The sequence below is a fragment of the Lolium rigidum genome, chromosome 5 (assembly GCF_022539505.1).
Source record: "Lolium rigidum isolate FL_2022 chromosome 5, APGP_CSIRO_Lrig_0.1, whole genome shotgun sequence".
In the NCBI taxonomy this organism is placed as follows: domain Eukaryota; kingdom Viridiplantae; phylum Streptophyta; class Magnoliopsida; order Poales; family Poaceae; genus Lolium; species Lolium rigidum.
Window position 1 is genome coordinate 148,709,822 of NC_061512.1, and position 20,349 is coordinate 148,730,170.

Consider the following 20,349-nt stretch of genomic DNA (forward strand, 5'->3'; position numbering starts at 1 on the left):
CGTAGCCTACGCCGAGGGCCAGACGTGGCTACGCCGAGGGCAGCTGGCCGTCGGCATATGCGTCCATTCCTGTAGTGCAACGCACTGCTACCTTGACTTGAGCTCGCAATTTTCCACAGCAGCAGTTTTTCGTTAGCCAGCCTGACAAGCTGAACCGTAATTAAACATGGCCACTTGTCCAGGAAGCTAGGGCCACCCACGAATGCAAGCAAGCAAGTGCGTTAGAGAAAGCATGGGGTTGACTGGGACGCCATTGACCACATCAAGATCAATCGGAGATCATCTTGCCGTTGTCCCGTGAGAGCGGATTTTCTGGCGGAGATTCGTGCTTATTTTTCATGTATATGCACTTTTTTTTTTTGCAGGACATGTATATGCACATTATGAAGCCGTATGCCATGCGATCTCCTTGGCGGGCGACCTGTACGCGGTACATACTTGCGGCACATACGGGGCCCACCGTATTAATATCGCGTTCGGATGAAAGGGCGGCGTCTCCCAGATCTGCAGGTGCGGGAGAAAATACTCGGATCTTGTTGACAATCGAACCCCTCTTCTTCATCCTCTCTATGTTCTTGCTGCTACTATTGGGTGCTGGGGTGGTAAGATTGTTTCCGTTTTTCCCCTTTACTTCCTCCGTTGATCTGTTTCCGATATTCCTTGGATTCTCCGATTGTATTTTCTCAATGGCTACTGTAGTTCCTGCATGTCCGAAATTGAATCGATGGCTCGTGTTGTTTGTGCAGACCAGGTTCCATGGATGCGGCGGTTGAATCGATGAAGAACTTGTACCCGACGACTGAATCATTGGACAACAACCTATCTTTCACTGAGCTTCTCAGCCTGGTTGCTCATGAAGCCGAGAGCAGGAAAGGGTGGTTTGTATTTTCCACTATCCTATGAATTGTAGACTGATGGTTACTGATTCCTGCTTGGGAATTAAAAATTGATTTTTAGAGAAGTGTAAATAACGTGATCATCTGTTGATGCCCTACTTGTTAGATGCCTGCACTAAAACTAGTTATGATGGAGTATATAGCATAGAACTACTACTTTTCGCGCAAAATTTCGAAAAACTACGAGTTTACGTTTCAATCGCACACAACTACCACAAATTGTTCCAGTTGTTTCAAATAGCACTGATTCGAAACTGACTGTGAATTGACACGATTTCTGACAAAAATGGCCCACTGTGTGACATGGCAAAAATTATCTCAGCTAAAGTGGGTCCACATGTCAGCTAAATGGAAAACTAAAAATGATATATTTAAAAATGAAAAAAAGCCCCCGTTGATCTTCATCCAGGCAGACCCATGCTCGCTGCGCTGGCCCGACATGGCCGACGCCGCACCGCCGCGCACCTGTGCCATGCCGTACCCGTCGCGGCCGCCACTACCCCATGGCCGGAGCTGGAAAGAATGACGGAGATGAGCAAGGGAAGGAAGAGAGAAGACGAAAGAGGAAGAGGAGTGGATTGGGACTCGCCAAATTCCCCGCTGCTCCGCCGCCTCCAGCTCCGTTCCTCGCACGCGGACGAGCTCAGGCCCGATGCCCGCGCGGCCCTGCATCTCCACCACCAACTGCCCTGCGCGCGGTGTGACGCCCTGGCCTCCCCGTGTGCTGGCGCCGCCGTACCGGCCCCGTGCCGCTTCTCCCTGACCGCGCCGCACCACGCTGCCCCGCGCCTCGTTGCGTCCTTGCGTGCTCCGGGCCGGCGCGCCCGCTCGACCTCGCCTTCTCCTCGCTGTTAGGGCAATATGCTTGATGTATTACCAGGGGGCCAAATGCCACAATATATAGTATATGTACAGGTGCACATATGCAGAAAGCCCCCTAACATATGGGGAAACTGCAATATACAGATATATAGAACTAACACGCGCGCCGCGCGGCGACCACCTCTGTGCCTGCGTGCGCCCGGCGGCGCCAATCCCCGACAACGCTCTCCCGCTGCCAGACGCCTGCCGCCGTGCGCGCGCCAGTTTGTCCTCAGCGAGCACCCCATCTGGCACGCCCCCGCTCAACCTCGACTTCTCCTCGCCACGTCCCTGCACGCTCCTGTGCGCTCACGCACGCGCCGCCTCCGACTGCGCCGACCACCTCCTCTGCGCCTGCGCACGCCTGGCGGCTCCAATCCCCGCCGACATGTGCCCTCACGCTCGCTCGCTGCCGGCCGCGTGCCGCCGGGCGCGCCAGTTGCTCCTCAGCGAGCAGCCGGTCTCACGCGCCCCTGCTCGCTTCCGGCCGCTGTGGACGGAACAGGGACCGTTGGCGCCGGAGAGAAGGACCTCCGTGGGGACTACCGGTAGAACTCTGGCCAGAGTTGGAAGGGATTCGGGATGGGTAGGGAGGAGACGACCTCCTTTTTAGTATTTTGGGATATTTTTATTTTTTTAATGTTAGCTGACAAGTGGGACCTATGGCCACATCAAATTTGGGCGCCACATCAGCCTTACTTGTGGGTCCGACCTGTCAGAATAGCTGTCAATTTGTCAACGAGCGTTTAGTGTTTTTTGAGACAGCTGACCCAAAATCTGGTAGTTTTTTGCGATTCGATCACAAAGTGGTAGTTTTTCGGAATTTTGCTCGGAAAGTGGTAGTTCTATGCTATATACTCAGTTATGATGCTACTATAATTGGGGAAATCCTGCTTACTTCCCGTCCTTCCATGTAATTATTCAACAGCTTTAGATTTAGTAGCTTGCTGAGATTCGCGCGCTTTATCTAATGTATATGTAAATGCGTGAGTATATGTAAATGCATGATTAACACAGGAACGAATCAGATGTGAAAACTGCAGAGGTCGATGGTACCAATAACGACAAAACGTTTCCTCGGGTGCTAAGTGCAGGGCAAGAGATGAACATGTACTATTTCACATTTATAACTTCCTTCTACTGTCAATCCTTAAGTACTATGTTACTTAACAGATTTTTGTAAACCTTCAGGGAATTTAATTTCAGCTCAGAACTCCCTGATGAATCGATAGATACCTGCTTGTTCCAAGATAGTTCCTTGCTAAGCGGATCTGTGAATGGAATGGTAGATATACCCAAGGGGAATGGCACTAGAAGTTTCTCTACTTTCAACAATATGGATGAGGACAGTGTCGGAATGGATGTGACGTCCCAGAATAAGTATGCATTTCACATTTCAATCCTTACATAATTTTTTTAATAGGCAAGCCGTAATTACTTGTCTAACCTATTAATTCAATACAATTCCAGGGACTACAATGTTGGTCCAATAGAGGAGTCGATGAGGAAATATTGCGAGGACAAAAGAACGGTCATGTTCAAGCCGGAGGTAGGAATGGAGTTTTCCTCGACAGAGGAAGCATACCAATTCTACAACATGTATTCGTGGGTAGCCGGTTTTAGCATAAGACTAGGAGACAACTACACGAATAAGAAGAAAGAAAGGACAATGCAGGAGTACCTTTGTCAGCGGCAGGTGCCATACTACATAATTTATTGGAATTAATATCTTATGCTTAGGTAGAACTCTACCTTGTTGTAATTAGGTGTGCTATTTCTTTTCCAGGGTACTGACAACGAGACAAAGTACTCTACAACAAGGTGTGGATGCAAGGCAATGATGAGGGTTTCTGTCAATGATAATTCTGTCTGGTATGTTAAGAAATTTGTAGTTGAGCACAACCATGATATGGTAGAAAGCTGTGGAGAGAAAAAGCACCTTCCTTCACATAGACAAATTGATAAGCACACTAAGGAGATGATCAGGCATTTAAGAGAGAACAATGTAAGCCTTACTAGAGTAAATTTAGTCATGGGTAGTTTGTTTGGATCAATGGAGAATGTGCCTTTCAGTAAGAAGACACTCCGAACGGTATGTTCTAGAATAGCAAAAGAAGCTTTGGTTGATGATGTTCAGAAAACTCTAGAATCATTTAGGGAAAAAAATATCTAGAGATCATAGGTTTGTCTTCACGGCAGAGCTAGACGACGACAATAGATTGAATTCTCTTATGTGGACAAGTGGAAGGAGCAGATCATTATACCAGCATTTCCCAATGGATCATCTTTAAGTGGATCGTCTATAATGGGTACTTGCATGTTCACAACTGATTCCTCCGGGAATAGCCTGCGAGTCCGGACCCATCTCGATGACTTAATAATCCTCTCTGTTTCTGCAGTGCTGACAACAATAGTAGACAATTGGAGGCAGTTGTTCTGAAGATCAACAGAACATTGTCTACCATCTATACTTCCGGGGCAGCACTGATTACCTTCCTCCGTGGTGTGACCTCTATCTGGTGATATCTCAGTGCTTTGGATAGCTGTGTGGGTATTGTCGACTTGGTTGGGTGGGTCTGCTTGTACTGACAACTCAACTGGGAACTGGACTCTAGTGGAATCAATTAGATGTGCCTGTGACCGCGAGTTTAGAAAACTAGGCTGTGTGTAAGGTGTAGAGCAAACTCTGAAAGTTGCATGTGGATCCTGAGATTTCTGCAAGGCATGGGCTTGAGCGTCCACTATGCTGCCGGCAACATAAGTAGGATGGACGATGTCAGGAACTGTTGTCACTGGAATAGAAGATTGTGCGATTGATGAAGAATCTGCCTGTGCAGAATACAATTTCTCGTGGAGAGAACGAATGGCAGATGCTCGTTCGGAATCAATCTTCATAATCATCTCTGACAATGATTTGAAAGATTCTGCATAGACTTCATCCTTTGCTTTGACAAACTGCGCGTCGATTTCCATAATTCCATTGAGGAAAACCTGATCACGAGCACAGAGTAGTGAGTTGATGAAATAGGCCAGGAAAATGCTTGCTGACCTTATTCTGTAAATGTTTTTTATACAAGTCAATTACCTTGTCAACATGAATGACGGGCAAGCTATGGCTGCAAGGATCACTGGCATTTTTTGCACCTACATCATGTGAGCTTGATGTTGCTGTGTTGCCATGGTTGCACTCGTCCGCGTAAGTAGACTCGTCCATCTGAAAATCGGTTTAATCCAAAAATGTTGTGAATACCTGGCTAAATAGCATGGTTTCCTCTTTCTATGCTGAAACTAGATGCACACATGTACTCCACGAAAAATGTATGACACATCGGAATTACCTCTAGCTTCCCATACACTGGGCCATCAGCTGTTCTGCACTTCAAATCAGTCAAATCTAGAAGGTCCAGCATATCAGTTGTAACATAGATTGCACGAGGGTCTCCGTGGGGGACTTTCAAAATGGCAGATTTAACAACATCAATATAAATGAGCTGCAAAACAAATTTGAGGCATGATTACTTAACCAACACACATATCAGGTGTAATATACTTCTGAAAAAAACATATAGGATGTGATGGCTACCATCTGACTTACAATCAAAACATGAACACACCCGTGCACGTTGACATTAGCAGCCTTCGATTCTCTATACTCCCGAATACCTTCAATGAGCACATCAGCTACATGGTCACACCAATTCATGTCCTTAATAATCTCAACATTGTTGACAATTGGGGAGTAGCTAAGGTTGACATAGTGTCCACTTGATGGAGCGAGATATATACAGAGGACGTAGAGCATGAAAGATCTTTTAAATTGTTCCGGGTCATGGGTCGCTACTAGAGACTCTAGTGTGGACTTAGAGCTCAAACACCTAGCACCTTTCTCTTCCTTTAGTTGTTTATCTTCATCCGTGGACCCCTTGACTTTCCCACGTTTGCTACGTGGCAAAGGAACAGCATATGGACCATCAGGGATACCTAACAATTTCTTGATAAGGGGTTTGATTTTGATTGGTCTACCACGTACAATAAGAGCTTTGTCCTTCCAACTACACTGGTTAACTAGCCAGACAGTCAAGTCCTTAGGGAGCCTGCAATTTGGCATGGAAAGAAATACCGCAAAGCCAATCTCCTCAACCCATTTCCTCTGATCCGTGTCAAGGTTCCTCACCAGATCGACCAACAAGTGAGGGGAACATTTGAACCCAATATTCTGTTTACAGTTGAAGGGTACTAAGTCAGGAACAATTTGCACGTGTAAATAATCCTCTAAAGAAAGGAAGGAGGAATATGGGTTCATCACCTGTTTGGCCTTAGCATCCTTTGTGTTTTTCCTGGCTTTTTTCCTTTTCTTGGTTGTTCTGTTCTCAGATCCTGAATCAGAGACATATCCGTCCATACGGTTCTTCCTGCTACACCTTTTGGATTTTAATCTTGGAGATGCACATGATGGTCTCTCGAAGTCGTCATCGCTGAGGTCCATTGTGCTCTCTATACACAAAAAGTTAAATCTAGCATTAGTAGAGTAATCATGTTTAAAATATGCGGCAAGCTGAGCCATACATAAGAATAACTATTCAGAGAAGCTAAACTGACAACGAGGTGGAACTAGGCTTAACAGGAAGTTCATAAAAGAAATATATGAAAGCATCAAGAGTACTAATATAGAGGAAACTCATAATTTGACACTACCTTCTTATGTGTTTCCTTATTTGAGACCGAAACTTTTTTTCTTCCCTATTAGACACTACATCCGTCCATTTTTAACACTAAAGGTGTTAGATGAAACATGAAAAGGCTCTGTTAGCTGATTCTCCATTTGTTTTCAGTCGTAAGAGGATCAGATAAGGAGTATACAAGGTGAAAAGCTGTATGTTGTACGCACCAAAAAAATGTGTCTCTCTCTCATTCGTTTTGCGCTGAATTCGTGAATGTATGAGAGGTCTTGCAACGTCAGTGGAGACCTGTGCTCCTGGATGGTTCGGTCTCAGGTCTGTACTCACGTTTATATCAGGGGTAATTTGGTCACTCAAACCAATAACTGACCAGCTTAATTTGTATTTGGACCAAATAGTCCAACAGAGTAGACGGTAGTGTCATACAAGGAACGAATTTTATGCCTAGTGCCAAATTGGGAAGAAAAAGTGTTTCAGTTTCAACAAAGTCACCACATTTAAGTGTGGTGTCCAATAAGGAATTTCCTCACGATTAAACAAGGATGTAATATTTAGTACCAGAATAAAAAATCTATTTTCATATTCCCTTTGATTGTGGGCCTAGTACAAATTATTGAATTCTTTGCATAACCAACGGACAAGTACAACCATTATTTTTGCAGTTCCATGTACCAGAATGACGGGCAGTATGCACTAACTTAAATACTAGTAACCTATTGGCAAAAAATATACAACCTACCAGCTATGGTTGGCAAGGTCACACAGATATACATAGGATATGTAGGCTAGCTAATATATCATACATAAGTAGTACTCCCTCCGTCCATAAATAGATGCCAAAGATTTAGTCAAATTTGGATGTATCTACACACTAAATCGTGACTAGATACATTCAAATTTGGATAAACTTTTGGCATCTATTTATGGACAGAGGTAGTACATAATTAATACATACCAACATATGGCTATTTGTTTACCTTATATTTCGCAATCTATTTGTTTACCATGATTTGTACAATTTTTCAAGTATATAGATCACAATTATGTTGTTAGTGAAATACATCATGCTTGTGCTAGATCCAGTACAATTTTGAAATCATGCTGCTAATTTTTCATTTAAACATATATATATATATATATATATATATAGAGAGAGAAACTCTATTAGATACCCTGGGTGTAGAATAAGTAATTCTACACCCGGGTCGATCGACCGAATCGGTTCACCCTGACTCCACCGAACCTGATACGCCGAACTAAATTAGCCCCTGCGTCCAACATATTTTTACGTTCTACAGTACATCGACGGTTTCTATCCTTCCGTCGTGGTGGCCTCGTGGGGTGCTGGGAGCTAGGCCCACCCTCGTCAGATCGAGTGCGGTGCGGTTCTGGAATCGACGGGTGGAGGCGTGGTTTGGCCGGCGAGCGACTGCGCTGCCTTGCGGCCGGCGGCGAGCAGTTACAGCTGGAATTACGGTGGTGGGCTAGGGCTGCAGCTGGGGATTCCCTCGAGCGGCGGGCGTCCTTCGCAACTAGGTGAGCGGAAGGCGACCAGGCGTACAACCTTCGCTCGAGCGCCGCTGGCCCGATTCCCCCGTTGCCGTCTGCGGCGGATCCAGCACTGCTCTGGCCGCTTCTCCTACATCTAGCGCCGGCCGCACTGCTCTGGCCGCTTATACATCTAGCACCGGCCGCCCCCACCTTCTTCCCGTCATCGGCGTCTGCCCAGCTCGGCATCCCTCCATCCTTGGCACGAATATGCCCTCGATCCCTCCATCCTCGCATCAGCTACCTAGTGGGATTAGACGTCAAGGTAGGTTCTGGTGGTTCCTCACTTGTTTCTTCAGAATTTTTTTGGTTAAAACATACGCCCTTTAGGTCGACGGAATAAGGATCTGGGGCGGGAGGTTCAATCCTTATCTGACGCAGTACATCAGAAATCAAAATCCACGGGCTAATCATGATGCTATTGGCTAATCTGAAGCTGCAGGTACATCAGAAATCCAAATCCACAGGACACACTGCCGTCAGTGCACGAGAGATTCCTCTTCATAGCTCGTCCAACAGGTCCCTCCCCTTGAAGGCTTGAACGAGGTAAGCTTAGTGGTGGCCTACATCATAGTTTTGTTCTTATCCGTGTTTTGTATTCCACTCATTGATTAACTTGTGCCGTATTGGTGCAATGGATCTATGTGAGTTCAACTACATGTGCCTATTGTTCCATAGATTAGCATCTTTGTTTTACAAGCAAATTGGCCACACCATTAGTTATTGCTTTGAATTGCATGTGGCAACACTTATTCTACCGATCTTGCTGGCTTTCAAAGCAGCTAAATTATTTACTAACAACTATATTGTTTAGTTAGTTCATCTTTGGCATATCTGAATAATAGCGTCTTACATTTTCAATGGCGGAAAGGGCCTATCCAGAATTTCTCAGCTGCAGAGGTTCCATGTCTCTAATGTGCATGTCTCCCGTCAACAGAAGAAATTTCCATGGCCATTTTTACAACAAAGCAATATAACATCACTGTGAGTTCAACTAAAATTTTGATTTTTTTATGGGCCATGCTAGAGGCAAATGAGCTTGAGAAATTGTATTTCCTCAACAGAGTTAAGGTCGGAGGGTGGACTCGGCAGCGGTGTGGCCGGCGGGCGGAATGGTGGCGTGGTGACTGCCCTTTTTTCTTGTTGTCGGGCGGCGTGGCGGGTGCTGGCTGCAGGCGGTTCACGCCCATGGATGTCAGGTTACGTAGCTCATTTTCTTCTCCCATGGCCTATTTGTCATCTGTGTACTCTGTGAAACTATCCACTAACCGTCAATCTGTGGCCCGTTCTTATTTCTTGCGGGGAATCTGTGTCCCGATATTCTTGTGGAGACTAATACATGTTAGCTGATAAATATGTCATGTTGCTGAAGAAAACATACCAGTACAGAGCAATGGTTAAGATAGCCTTTGTTCAAAGAAAACGGAGTCCATAAACTCTTTAATGATCCTGCCTTGACACTATTTATAAAAACTACGTGCAATTGAGCATTAGCAGAACCCAATGTAATTTTTGTATGTGCAATTTGCAATTTTGTAACTTCAGGCAATGTAGAATTGGAAAAACTGATTACTGTTGCATCAATCCCCAATATCCCCATTAGATTTATTTCAGTTGGAATGAGGTGGACTGATACTGACTCACCCATCATGTCAATATTTGGCTGTTTTTTTTTGTTTAACCTGCCCTCAAACCAAGAGTAATTTTTATAACAAGAATTTTGATTGTTCACTCAGGTTATTACTTGTTAGTCTTCTGTAAACATAAACGAGATGGAAATGTGCTATTTTGGTGAGTAGTCACACGATTCTAGCTAGCCATATGAGAGTGTGCTATTCAGTAAAGTTATCATCGAAAGGTCGAAGTTTTCTTCATGCCATTTCTTTTCATTCAGCACTATTTTTCTCTACTCATTCCTTTTTCAGCTTTCTAATGTAAGTATACACCAGATTCTATCCTAAATGAATTTATCTTCCAATCATTTTGAATTAATATTCCGTTCCCGGCAACCTGTAGTGCCATAATAATCTATGGCTGAAAATACAAAAAAGAAAACAAAGCACTAAAGGATAGAAACGCTCCCTAATATATTCTGATGCACAATCTTATAAAACACATGTTCCGAAAACCTGTTTTTCTTACTTGTTGTAATTTTTTAGGCGCGTGAAGTCATATGGTTATCCTTAGATGGTGTGACATTAGGCAGACATCCCACCATCCCAATATTTCAGAATGTTTTCTTACATGCTTGTTTGGACAAAACTTGTCAATCGATTTCTTGAGGACTAGAAGCTTATCAATTAATTGAATGCTGAATTTGGTAGTTCTGAAATAGCTAGCTCTCTCCTTGCAAAGATGTAGCTAACTCTTGTGTAAACCTGTATTTTAGATCTTCTGGAGTGCTAGATGATTGTAACCTTTTTCAGGCGTTCAAGAAAAAAGATGTTGCTAATTTAATATATTAATATCGCTTGGTTTTATTCTATCATTGATTCCAACAAGTTTATGATTAGGTATGCAGCTTTTCATGTAATAATATTAGAATATCTTGGCTCACCTTCTTCATGTCACCATGGAATAACTTCTGATCATTAATGTAATGAGTTGTTGATTTTGTTTCCTTTTTGTCATACATACTAACATGCATCAGCCACTTATTACTGAAACAAAAAAATCCTACTTGTGGGGTTTCTAATCTCTACTGAGCATCTCTGACAAATTCTTGAAAAAAAACATATTTTATGTCAACTGCCCAGGCTTTTGATTCTATACAGAAGGTCCAAATCATTATTATTTTTTCATTTTGGCAGTAGGCTAATAGCTACAAGCGAGACAATATTTTTGAAACTTAGATGATATTTATGTCTATCTGGGCTTGGACGCACGAGAAAGTGGTAACTGAGGGCACATATTGCCCCTGATGTTATTTCTGTTGTTTTCTTTGAAACAAGGTATATGTAGAGATAGAGTACACTTGTTCGAGCACCAATAAAGAAAGTGGTATGTCTGATTTCTTAGTTGACTTCAACAATTTTAACTGTGGGCTCGGTCATCATCAAGCATCTTGCTTTCCCAATTTCTGCTAATTACTTACTGATTTATATTTCAAGTTTCAATTTATCATTTTCTTATTGATTGTGTAAACATTTCCTCATCAGACAGGTGCTGGAGATGCAGTGCAGTGGTCGATACTGGAGCTCCTGTCCCCACCAACAGCCTCAGGCCCCCATTGGTAGAGGGCACAGGCTCTTATGGCGGCTCCAGCAGCAGACTTTCTATCAGACATCTTCCCCGAACAATTCTCTTCTTCGCCGCAGACTAGCTGACTATTACAAAGTGTCGCAGAACATTTTAGTGATGGCCAGAAGAGACTTTTTTTAGAAAAACAATTTGGAGGGAGGCAGGAGCTAGCTATGAGAGTTACCGGGGGAATTCTTACGATCCAAAAACTGATTCATTCAGTTAGTTGAATCCTTGGGAGAACAATATAATGATATATTCGCCCGATATGATTATGCCTTTTCTGTAAGTCAGGTTATTTTTGTGTAAATGTGATTATGTGATTTATTCTTGCATAGCTCGTAGTATAAGTCTGTATTGCAAGTATAAAAGGTTACGTCAGATTTACCTCATGTATATCCAAACGTTTTAATTACATTTGAAATGCAAAAGTCGTCACATGAACACAAGCATCATACGGTCTGGTTCAGTTCGGATGCATCACGTAAAATTACAACACGAGCATTGTACGGAACTGATTCAGTTCGATGCATGACGTAAAATTACAACACGTACGTAAGGATTGAGGCTGTTGCCGGATGGGCACACGATGGATGACATAAAATTACAACACATGCAGAACTGCTGGGACTGTGCGAGATGGACTCACCGGATTAGGAACTGGTGTGGCGCGGTGGATGGCTCGGGTGCAGAATAATATTCTGCCCCCAGGGAGTCAAATAGCGCGTCTCTCTCTCTCTCTCTCTCTCTCTCTCTCTCTCTCTCTCTATATATATATATATATATATATATATATATATATATATATATATAGAAGATGCTTAGTCAGTTTTGTTCACACTTAACCAAGTAATATTATTTTGATCACACAACTATGATTTACACATATTCGAGCATTTTTTAATTGTTTCATTTCAGCTTGTTCATAAAGTATCTTCAAATATATTTGGTCTAGGTAAGGGTTCAATACCTATTTGGAATCACACAAGTGTGGCACATGCCACACTTGCTTACTGAATTTTGTACATTACATGCAGTAAATATAATTAAGTTGCAGAATTCGAATGCATGTGCGCATAGGGAATTGGTCTAATTACAGGACGACAATCAGTTTGATAGCAAATAAGTATGGCACTGACCACATAATTTTACTGAATTTTCTGTCTTCTCTAGTAAATATAGTTAATTTTCAATACTAACATATGTGAGCATGTTAAAGGGATCTGGTCTAACTATGGGTTCACTCACATATTGGTATGAGATAAGTATGGCAAAACATATACGACCTAACAGCTATGGTAGGCAAGCTCACACATATACAGGGCACATTTCCGTAAGGATAGAGCCAGTTTGTAGGTTAGTAATATTACATTGCTCTTGGCTACATTTCCGCATCTAAACTATAATTCCAGGATGTAGAGGCTACAGTGTAATTGTAGTACACGCATGATACTTTAGGCTCCACCTAGAGTTCAACCAGAGCATCAGCTTAAATGAGATACCGGCTTAAACGAGAAGAACTAGCATGCATCCGGGCGAAATTAAACACTAAACTATATTTCACCTATTAGTGGAATTATAGACTGCCTTTCTCTAGAATGATAAAAATGAACTCGCAAATCAAAAGTCCAAGAAAGGGTATTCTCGACCACTATTTTCATTTCTCATACCAGACCAACACGGACCCATACCCCACATCAGAAACGTCATAACCTTCAGAAAATTACCACCCCCATACTATAGCGTAGGCGCGGCGTGCCGCCGTGCCAGTTCATGCTAGTCAGCTTAAACGAGATACCGGCTTAAACGAGAAGAACTAGCATGCATCCGGCCGGGCGAAATTAAACACTACTGGCGGCGGGTAAACAGTGTAAAGGGAATCTGTTCAGATGGGCTATTATCTAGGTGGAGAACTGCTAGATCTAATGGGGCTGTCCCGATAAAGACAAGAGGGAAACCCTAGTAACGGCGGCGGCAGAATGAAAGGGGATTGCAGTTTCAATGCGAAGTTAGCAAAGCTTACAATCAGATAAGTGGCCGTGGGTTTGTATACGCACCTCGACTAACGAAGCGGCGGCCGCGAAATCTCCAACAGCTGGAGTGTAGGTTGAGGATTCGTTCGGCCCCCAAGCGAGCAGAGAGCCGGATGCAACGAAGAAGAAGAAGTGTTCTCAGGAGGGGATGGAGTAATTGAGGGAGAGAGAAAACCGATGGAACGCAGTAAAGAGAAGCCGTGAATCCTATACACGCCGCAGCAAACACGAACGCTGACAATACCCACCAACGCTGACGTAGCTACACGAATCTCAACGAAAATGAACGGCAAGTGGAGCACCGGTAGGGAACGGCTCCGTTAGAAATGACTTTGCGGTTGTCCCGTAGCATCCCTAGCTTGCTGTGGGGACGTCCGGCTGGGCAGCTCGAGTTTTCCGGCCACGAACTCGCTTCCATACGAGAAGAGCTGCCCCGACGATCACGACGACTGCTGCGACGGCGACCACGACCACAACGGCAAGATGATCTCTCATCTTCCTCCCTGCACACACACACACACAAATACGATCGTCACGCCATTCTTCTACCGGAGACCACAGCATGTCAGCATGACGGATCGTTAGGGAACTCACCAAGCCTTGCCCATTTCCCCATGGGAGCGGATATCTCGAGTCGGAGGTAGCAGTCGTAGCGGAACACGTGCGCCACGCCTGCCGCCTGAACGCCGCCGTGCCTGTACGTCGACTGGAGGCACCGCGCCACCTCCGGCACCGATCTCTCCAGGCATCGCGCGCAGTCCGCCGCCGTGACGTCTCCCGCGCACTGCGCCAGCGCGCTCACCGTGCTGTTCGCCTCGGCCGTCGCGTTCGCCGTGGCCACCATCACTAGTAGAAAACCTCTCATCCATCTAAGCCTTTAGTATCGGTTCTCTTACGAACCGGTACGAAAGGCGTTATTAATACCGGTTCCAGGGGTGGGACATCTATACCGGTTCGTTATGGCCTTTTGATACCGGTTCGTGTTACGAATCGGTATGAAAGGGTTTCTGCCCAGTATCCAGGCTGAGGTGGGGCTAGGGCTACACCTTTAGTACCGGTTCATCTAAGGAACCGGTACTAAAGGGTCCCCCCTATATCAGCGCGCGCCACCCCGCCTGAGTCCCCTGCATCTCATTCTCCAATTCTCCTCCTCCCTCACATTTCCAAATATTTTGCACCTCTCACACTCCAATAATCTTTATTTTTCTCCACCATTTTAACAAGATTAACGGCATACATCTATCCAAGGGTTAGCAATATCATCCTTCCTTCCGGCGTTTCTAATTTAGCTCATTTCTTTGGTAGTTTTAACTCGTACTATTTTTCTAGTGCAAGCAAGGTGTTCGATAAAATGCATAAGTTAGTGATTTTATTTTTTTATATGCAATTTGAGCTGAAATTATGGTATGTTTTGTAGGTTTTAATTAGTATCATCCCCGTCCTTACCGCCGTCGATCGCCAGCGTCGTCCCCTAGCCAGCACGGTACCACCTCGGTGAGCCCCTCTTCTTTTTTATAAAAACAATTAGTTTTATGTGATGAACTTGAATATTAATTAATTAAGTTGGTCACTCATATATCCACGATGTTGTGTACTTAATGATTTTTGATATACATATAAAATGCAGATGAGTCGACAATGGATGTACGGTGACCGGTGCCATCCCGAGTTCATTAATGGCATGCATTATTTTCTCAACATGGCTGAGGCAAACAGGCGGTCGAATGGTTTCATGTATTGTCCATGTAGTTCCTGTAAGAATATGAAGGATTACTCTACCTCAAAGACCCTTCACGTCCACCTGCTGGAGAACGGTTTCATGCCCAACTATAATTGTTGGACCAAGCACGGAGAAAGAGGGGTTATATTGGAAGACAACGAAGAAGAAGAGGATAGTGACAACTATCCCTTATTCACTGAAGACGGTGATAGTAGAATGGGGGAAGACGAAGTCGAAGAAGAGCCCATTTTCGATGAGCCGATTTTTGATGACCCGGATGACGATTTGGGTCGGGCCATTCTTGATGCGAAGATGAATTGCGGAAATGAAAAGGAGAGGTTGAAGTTGGAGAAAATGTTAGAGGATCACAACAAACTGTTGTACCCAAATTGCGAAAATGGTCGAAAAAGTCTGGGTACCACGCTGGAATTGCTTGCGAGTGGAAGGCGAGAGAATGGTACTTCCGACAAGGGATTTGAAAAGTTGCTTGAAAATAATAAAGAAGATGCTTCCGGGGAGAACGTGTTGCCCTCTAGCACGTACGAAGCAAAGAAGGTTGTCCGCCCTCTAGGATTAGAGGTGCGGAAGATACATGCATGCATCAATGACCGCATCCTCTACCGCGGGGAGTACGAGAATTTGAATGCATGCCCGGTATGTAGTGCATTGAGGTATAAGATCGAGGCGAGATGACCACGGCGATGTTGAGGGCGAGTCCACCCCCGGGAAGAGGGTTCCTGCGAAGGTGATGTGGTATGCTCCTATAATACCACGGTTGAAACGTTTGTTCCGGAACAAAGAGCATGCCAAGTTGTTGCGATGGCACAAAGAGGACAAGAAGAAAGATGTGATGCTTGAGACACCCCGCCGACGGGTCGCGGTGGAGAAAAATCGACGAGAGAGTTCAAGTCATTTTCGGATGACGCAAGGAACTTAAGATTTGGTCTAAGTACGGATGTCTTTAATCCTTTCGGGGAGCGAGCTCCAGTCCATAGCACCTGGCCGGTGACTCTATGTATCTATAACCTTCCTCCTTGGTTGTGCATGAAGCGGAAGTTCATTATGATGCCGAGTGCTCATCCAGAGCCCGAAGCAACCCGAGCAACGACATTGATGTGTACCCGAGGCCATTGGTTGAAGAACTTTTAGAGTTGTGGCGTGACGAAGGTGTACCTGTGTGGGATGAGCACGAACAAAAGGAATTTAACCTACGAGCGTTGTTATTTGTAACCATCAATGATTGGCCTCGCTCTTGGTAACATTTCGAGGCGGTCAAACAAGGGATACAATGCATGCACACACTGTTTAGGTGAGACTGATAGTAATTATTTGGGAAATAAGAATGTGTACCTGGGGCATTGTCGATTTCTTCCAAAACAACATCACGTAAGAAAGAGAGGAAAGCATTTCGGAGGTGAGGCAGATAACCGAACGAAGCCTACCCGCCCTACTGGGGAAGTTATATATGATATGGCCAAGGATTTAAAAGTGATCTTTGGAAAGGGTCCCGGCGGACAATCTGTTCCGCATGATGTTGACGGACACGTACCCATGTGGAAGAAGAAGTCGATATTTTGGGAGCTACCCTCACTGGAAATTCTTAGAGGTTCACTCTGCAATCGACGTGATGCACGTGACGAAAAATATTTGCGTGAACCTGCTAAACTTCTTGGGCGTGTATGGGAAGACAAAAGATACACCGGATGCACGGCAGGACCAGCAAAGTATCCACGAAGGAAACAACCTGAATCCAGAGAAGTATCAAGGTCCTACCAGCTACGCTCTTACCAAAGAGGAGAAGGAGATCTTTTTTGAAGTCCTGAGAAGCATCAAGGTCCCGTCTGGCTTCTCGTCGAATATAAAGGGATTAATAAACATGTCGGAGAAAAAGTTTGAAAACCTAAAGTCTCATGACTGCCACGTGATTATGACACAATTACTTCCGGTTGCATTGAGGGGGCTTCTGCCGGAAAATGTTCGAGTACCCATGGTGAAGCTATGTGCGTTCCTCAATGCAATTTCTCAGAAGGTGATCAATCCACTTACTCTACAAAATTTACAGAAGGATGTGGTCCAATGTCTAGTCGGCTTCGAGTTGGTGTTCCCACCATCCTTCTTCAATATTATGACACATCTCCTAGTTCACCTGGTCGAAGAGATTGGCGTTCTCGGTCCTGTATTTCTACACAACATGTTCCCCTTTGAGAGATTCATGGGAGTCTTAAAGAAGTACGTTCATAACCGTGCTAGGCCAGAAGGAAGCATCTCCAAGGGCTATGGAACAGAGGAGGTCATTGAGTTTTGTGTTGACTTTATTCCTGACCTTAAGCCGATCGGTGTTCCTGAATCGCGCTATGAGGGGAGAATGCATGGAAAAGGCACGCTAGGAAAGAAATCAGCAACGTGTATGGACGGACATTCTTTTACTCAAGCACACTATACAGTTCTACATAATTCCATCTTGGTGGCTCCATACAAAGAGGAACACAAGGATATCTTACGCTCTAAATACCCGGAGCAACATGAAGATTGGATTGATGGAGAACACATGAAGACTTTCGGCGGTTGGTTGCAAACACGTCTCATGAATGTCACCGATGACGAGCAGCTGTACTTGTTGGTCAAGCAACCATCTTCTACTATATCGACTTTTCAAGGGTACGAGATTAATGGGAACACATTTTACACTTTCGCCCAAGACAAAAAGAGCACCAACCAAAACAGATGGTGTCCGCTTTGATGGAGAAGATGGCAATGGGAACAAGGTCACATATTATGGGTACATAGAGGAGATATGGGAACTTGACTATGGACCTAATTTCAAGGTCCCTTTGTTCCGGTGCAAATGGTTCAACCTCGAAAGACGGGGTACAGGTAGACCCGCAGTACGGAATGACTACAGTGGATTTCAAGAATCTAGGGTACGACACCGAACCATTCGTCCTAGCCAGTGAAGTGGCTCAGGTTTTTTATGTGAAGGATATGTCTAGCAAACCGAAAAAAAAGAAAAGAAAGGCAAGAGGACACATCATACGATGAGCCAAAGCGGCACATGTTCTTTCAGGAAAAAGTAACATCGTGGGAGTAGAGGACAAGACAGACATGTCAGAAGATTATAATAAGTTTGACGATATTCCACCCTTCAAGGTAAAAATTGACCCAAGCATCATCTTAAACAATGAAGATTGTCCATGGTTGCGTCGCAGTAAGAAGAAAGGGAAACAGACGAAGAAAACTCAATATGGAAATCACTTTTGTGTAATGATGTTACTATATGTAAGATATTAACAATGGAGATGGTTGGCTTGTTTTACTAGTTAAGTAGCTTTCACGGGCTTGCAGGGATATTTTTCCGAGGCGGAACTTCCGAATATGCCATATATAGGGCATGTGCACCAAGGGCATATTCGACAAGTTCCGCCACGGGAGATTTCCCAAACCTTTCCCCAACATTGTTAGAGGAGATGGAGTCTTTCACGGGCTTGCAGGGAAATTTTTCCGAGGCGGAACTTCCGAAGATGCCATAGGGCGTGTGCACCAAGGGCATCTTCGACAAGTTCCGCCACGGGAGATTTCCCAACCCTTTCCTCCATCCATGGTGATGAAACTCTCCATCCATGTTGGCTTGTTGAGCTGCTTCCCATGGCATATCGATGCTTCTTTTATAGGCACAACGCCGCTTCTACTTTGTCTTCTTCTTCCTCCGACAGGGCGTCGTGCGCTACATACTTTATCTCATCGAGCAGGGCGTCCTTATCCTGCCGACAGCTTTAGTACCGGTTGCACCCACCAACCGGTACTAAAGGTTACCCACGCGTCCTTATCCCACGCAGACGTGGCGTCGTGCGGTACATACTTTATCTCATCGAGCAGGGCGTCCTTATCCTCGTCGACGGCTTTAGTACCGGTTGCACCCACCAACCGGTACTAAAGGTTACCCACGCGTCCTTATCCCACCGACGGTTTGTTACATGACAGAAAAACACCTTTAGTACCGGTTGCACCCACCAACCGGTACTAAAGGTTTGCCTCTGTCTTCCCGCCTATTTTCTTCCCGCGCTTTCCACCGGCTCCCGCCTCTGTCTTCCCGCCATTTTTTCACTATATATATGTAGGCTTGGCCACCATTTACATATCACATCTAGACTCATATCTGTAAACCTCATCATTCTCTCCCATGGCTTCCATCATATCTCTAACCCCCCGGGAGGCGGAGGCGCTTTGCGCCTCGAACTACCCCTGCCCACCGGGCTACCGCGCCCCGACCGGCTGGTTGCTAAGTGTCGGAGGCGTACCGGTCCCTCCAGTCCCTCAAGGTGTGGCGCGCGAGATGGCCATCACGAACCACTACTACTTCGAGCTCACGCCAGAGCAGCGGAGGAATCCCCAGTGGCATCCCGACTACAACCCGACTTGGGAAAGCTTCTTCATCAATCGGCGTGAGAGGGCGCTTGCCAGGCAGGAGGAGGGCGGCCCGCCTCCTTCGAACTTCAACGAGGCCGGCCGTCGGTTGTGGTGGCGCGGCCGGACTCTCCAGGGCATCATGGCCTACCGTGGCCCCCGCCTGCGCTACCCTCAATCCCAGCCCACGCGTGCTCTCCCGACGAGGTTCGACTACCGCGACCCCGATGCCAGCGACGATGATTATGGCGACTACGACGACTACAGTGGCGACTACTATAGGGCTAGGCACGAGTATGACTGAATGACTCCAACAGTCAAATCTGGCACTGTATCTTAATTTTCAGTTTAGCTATGTACTTTTATTTCGAGTTCAATCGTAATAAAATTTTATTCCCGCCCTTTCTTTCCCGCATTTTTTCTCCCGTGCGGCGTCGTGGCGGGAAAGTTTCCCGCGCGACATCGTACGTGGCGGGAAAGTTTCCCGCCCGGACGGCGTCGTGGCGGGAGTAAAGAATAGAAATAGAAAATATATAGAAAAGAAATAGAAAAAGAATTAGAAAATATATAGAAAAGAAATAGAAAAAAGGTTATAGAAAAGAAATAGAAAAGAAAACAAACGGAAAAAGAAAAAGAAATAGAAAACAAATAGAAAAGAAAACAAATAGAAAATAAAAAGAAAAGAAAAGAAACACAAAAGAAAAGAAAAAGAAACTGTAAAGAAAGAAGAAATAGAAAAGAAAAAATAAATAGAAAAGAAATATAAAAAAGAATATAGAAAAGAAATAGAAAAGAAAACAAACGGAAATAGAAAAAGAAATAGAAAATATATAGAAAAGAAAAGAAATAGAAACAGAAAAGAAAAGAAACAGAAAAGAAAAAAAAAGAAATAGAAAAGAAAAAGAAACAGAAAAGAAAAAAGAAACAGAAAAGAAAAAAGAAATAGAAAAGAAATAGCATAAGAAAAGAAA

General features: G+C 44.6%; 1 protein-coding gene and 1 long non-coding RNA gene across 3 annotated transcripts; both read left to right on the plus strand.

Annotated features, from left to right (window-relative positions):
* Positions 1 to 477: 477 nt before the first annotated feature.
* On the plus strand, positions 478 to 3,930 carry LOC124656529 (protein FAR1-RELATED SEQUENCE 5-like). Its single transcript, XM_047195253.1, has 6 exons — positions 478 to 602; positions 747 to 878; positions 2,775 to 2,867; positions 2,949 to 3,137; positions 3,228 to 3,453; positions 3,544 to 3,930. The coding sequence occupies exons 2-6, from the start codon at positions 757 to 759 to the stop codon at positions 3,928 to 3,930; spliced, it is 1,017 nt and encodes a 338-aa protein (XP_047051209.1). The 5' UTR covers positions 478 to 602; positions 747 to 756.
* A 4,098-nt stretch (positions 3,931 to 8,028) lies between these two features.
* LOC124653430 lies at positions 8,029 to 8,896 on the plus strand. 2 transcript variants are annotated; one of them, XR_006987899.1, is made up of 2 exons: positions 8,029 to 8,249; positions 8,421 to 8,896. It is a non-coding gene; the product is annotated as an uncharacterized LOC124653430 (long non-coding RNA). The 2 variants fall into 2 exon arrangements; XR_006987900.1 differs by having other exon boundaries at positions 8,427 to 8,896.
* Positions 8,897 to 20,349: the final 11,453 nt, after the last annotated feature.

Bases quoted from the DNA above. Each gene is read 5' to 3' on its own strand.
- LOC124656529 (XM_047195253.1), top strand. From the start codon at position 757: ATGGATGCGGCGGTTGAATCGATGAAGAACTTGTACCCGACGACTGAA. The intron at 879-2,774 runs GTTTGTATTTTC...TGATTAACACAG, and splicing joins GCCGAGAGCAGGAAAGGGTG to GAACGAATCAGATGTGAAAA. The intron at 3,454-3,543 runs GTGCCATACTAC...TTTCTTTTCCAG, and splicing joins AGTACCTTTGTCAGCGGCAG to GGTACTGACAACGAGACAAA.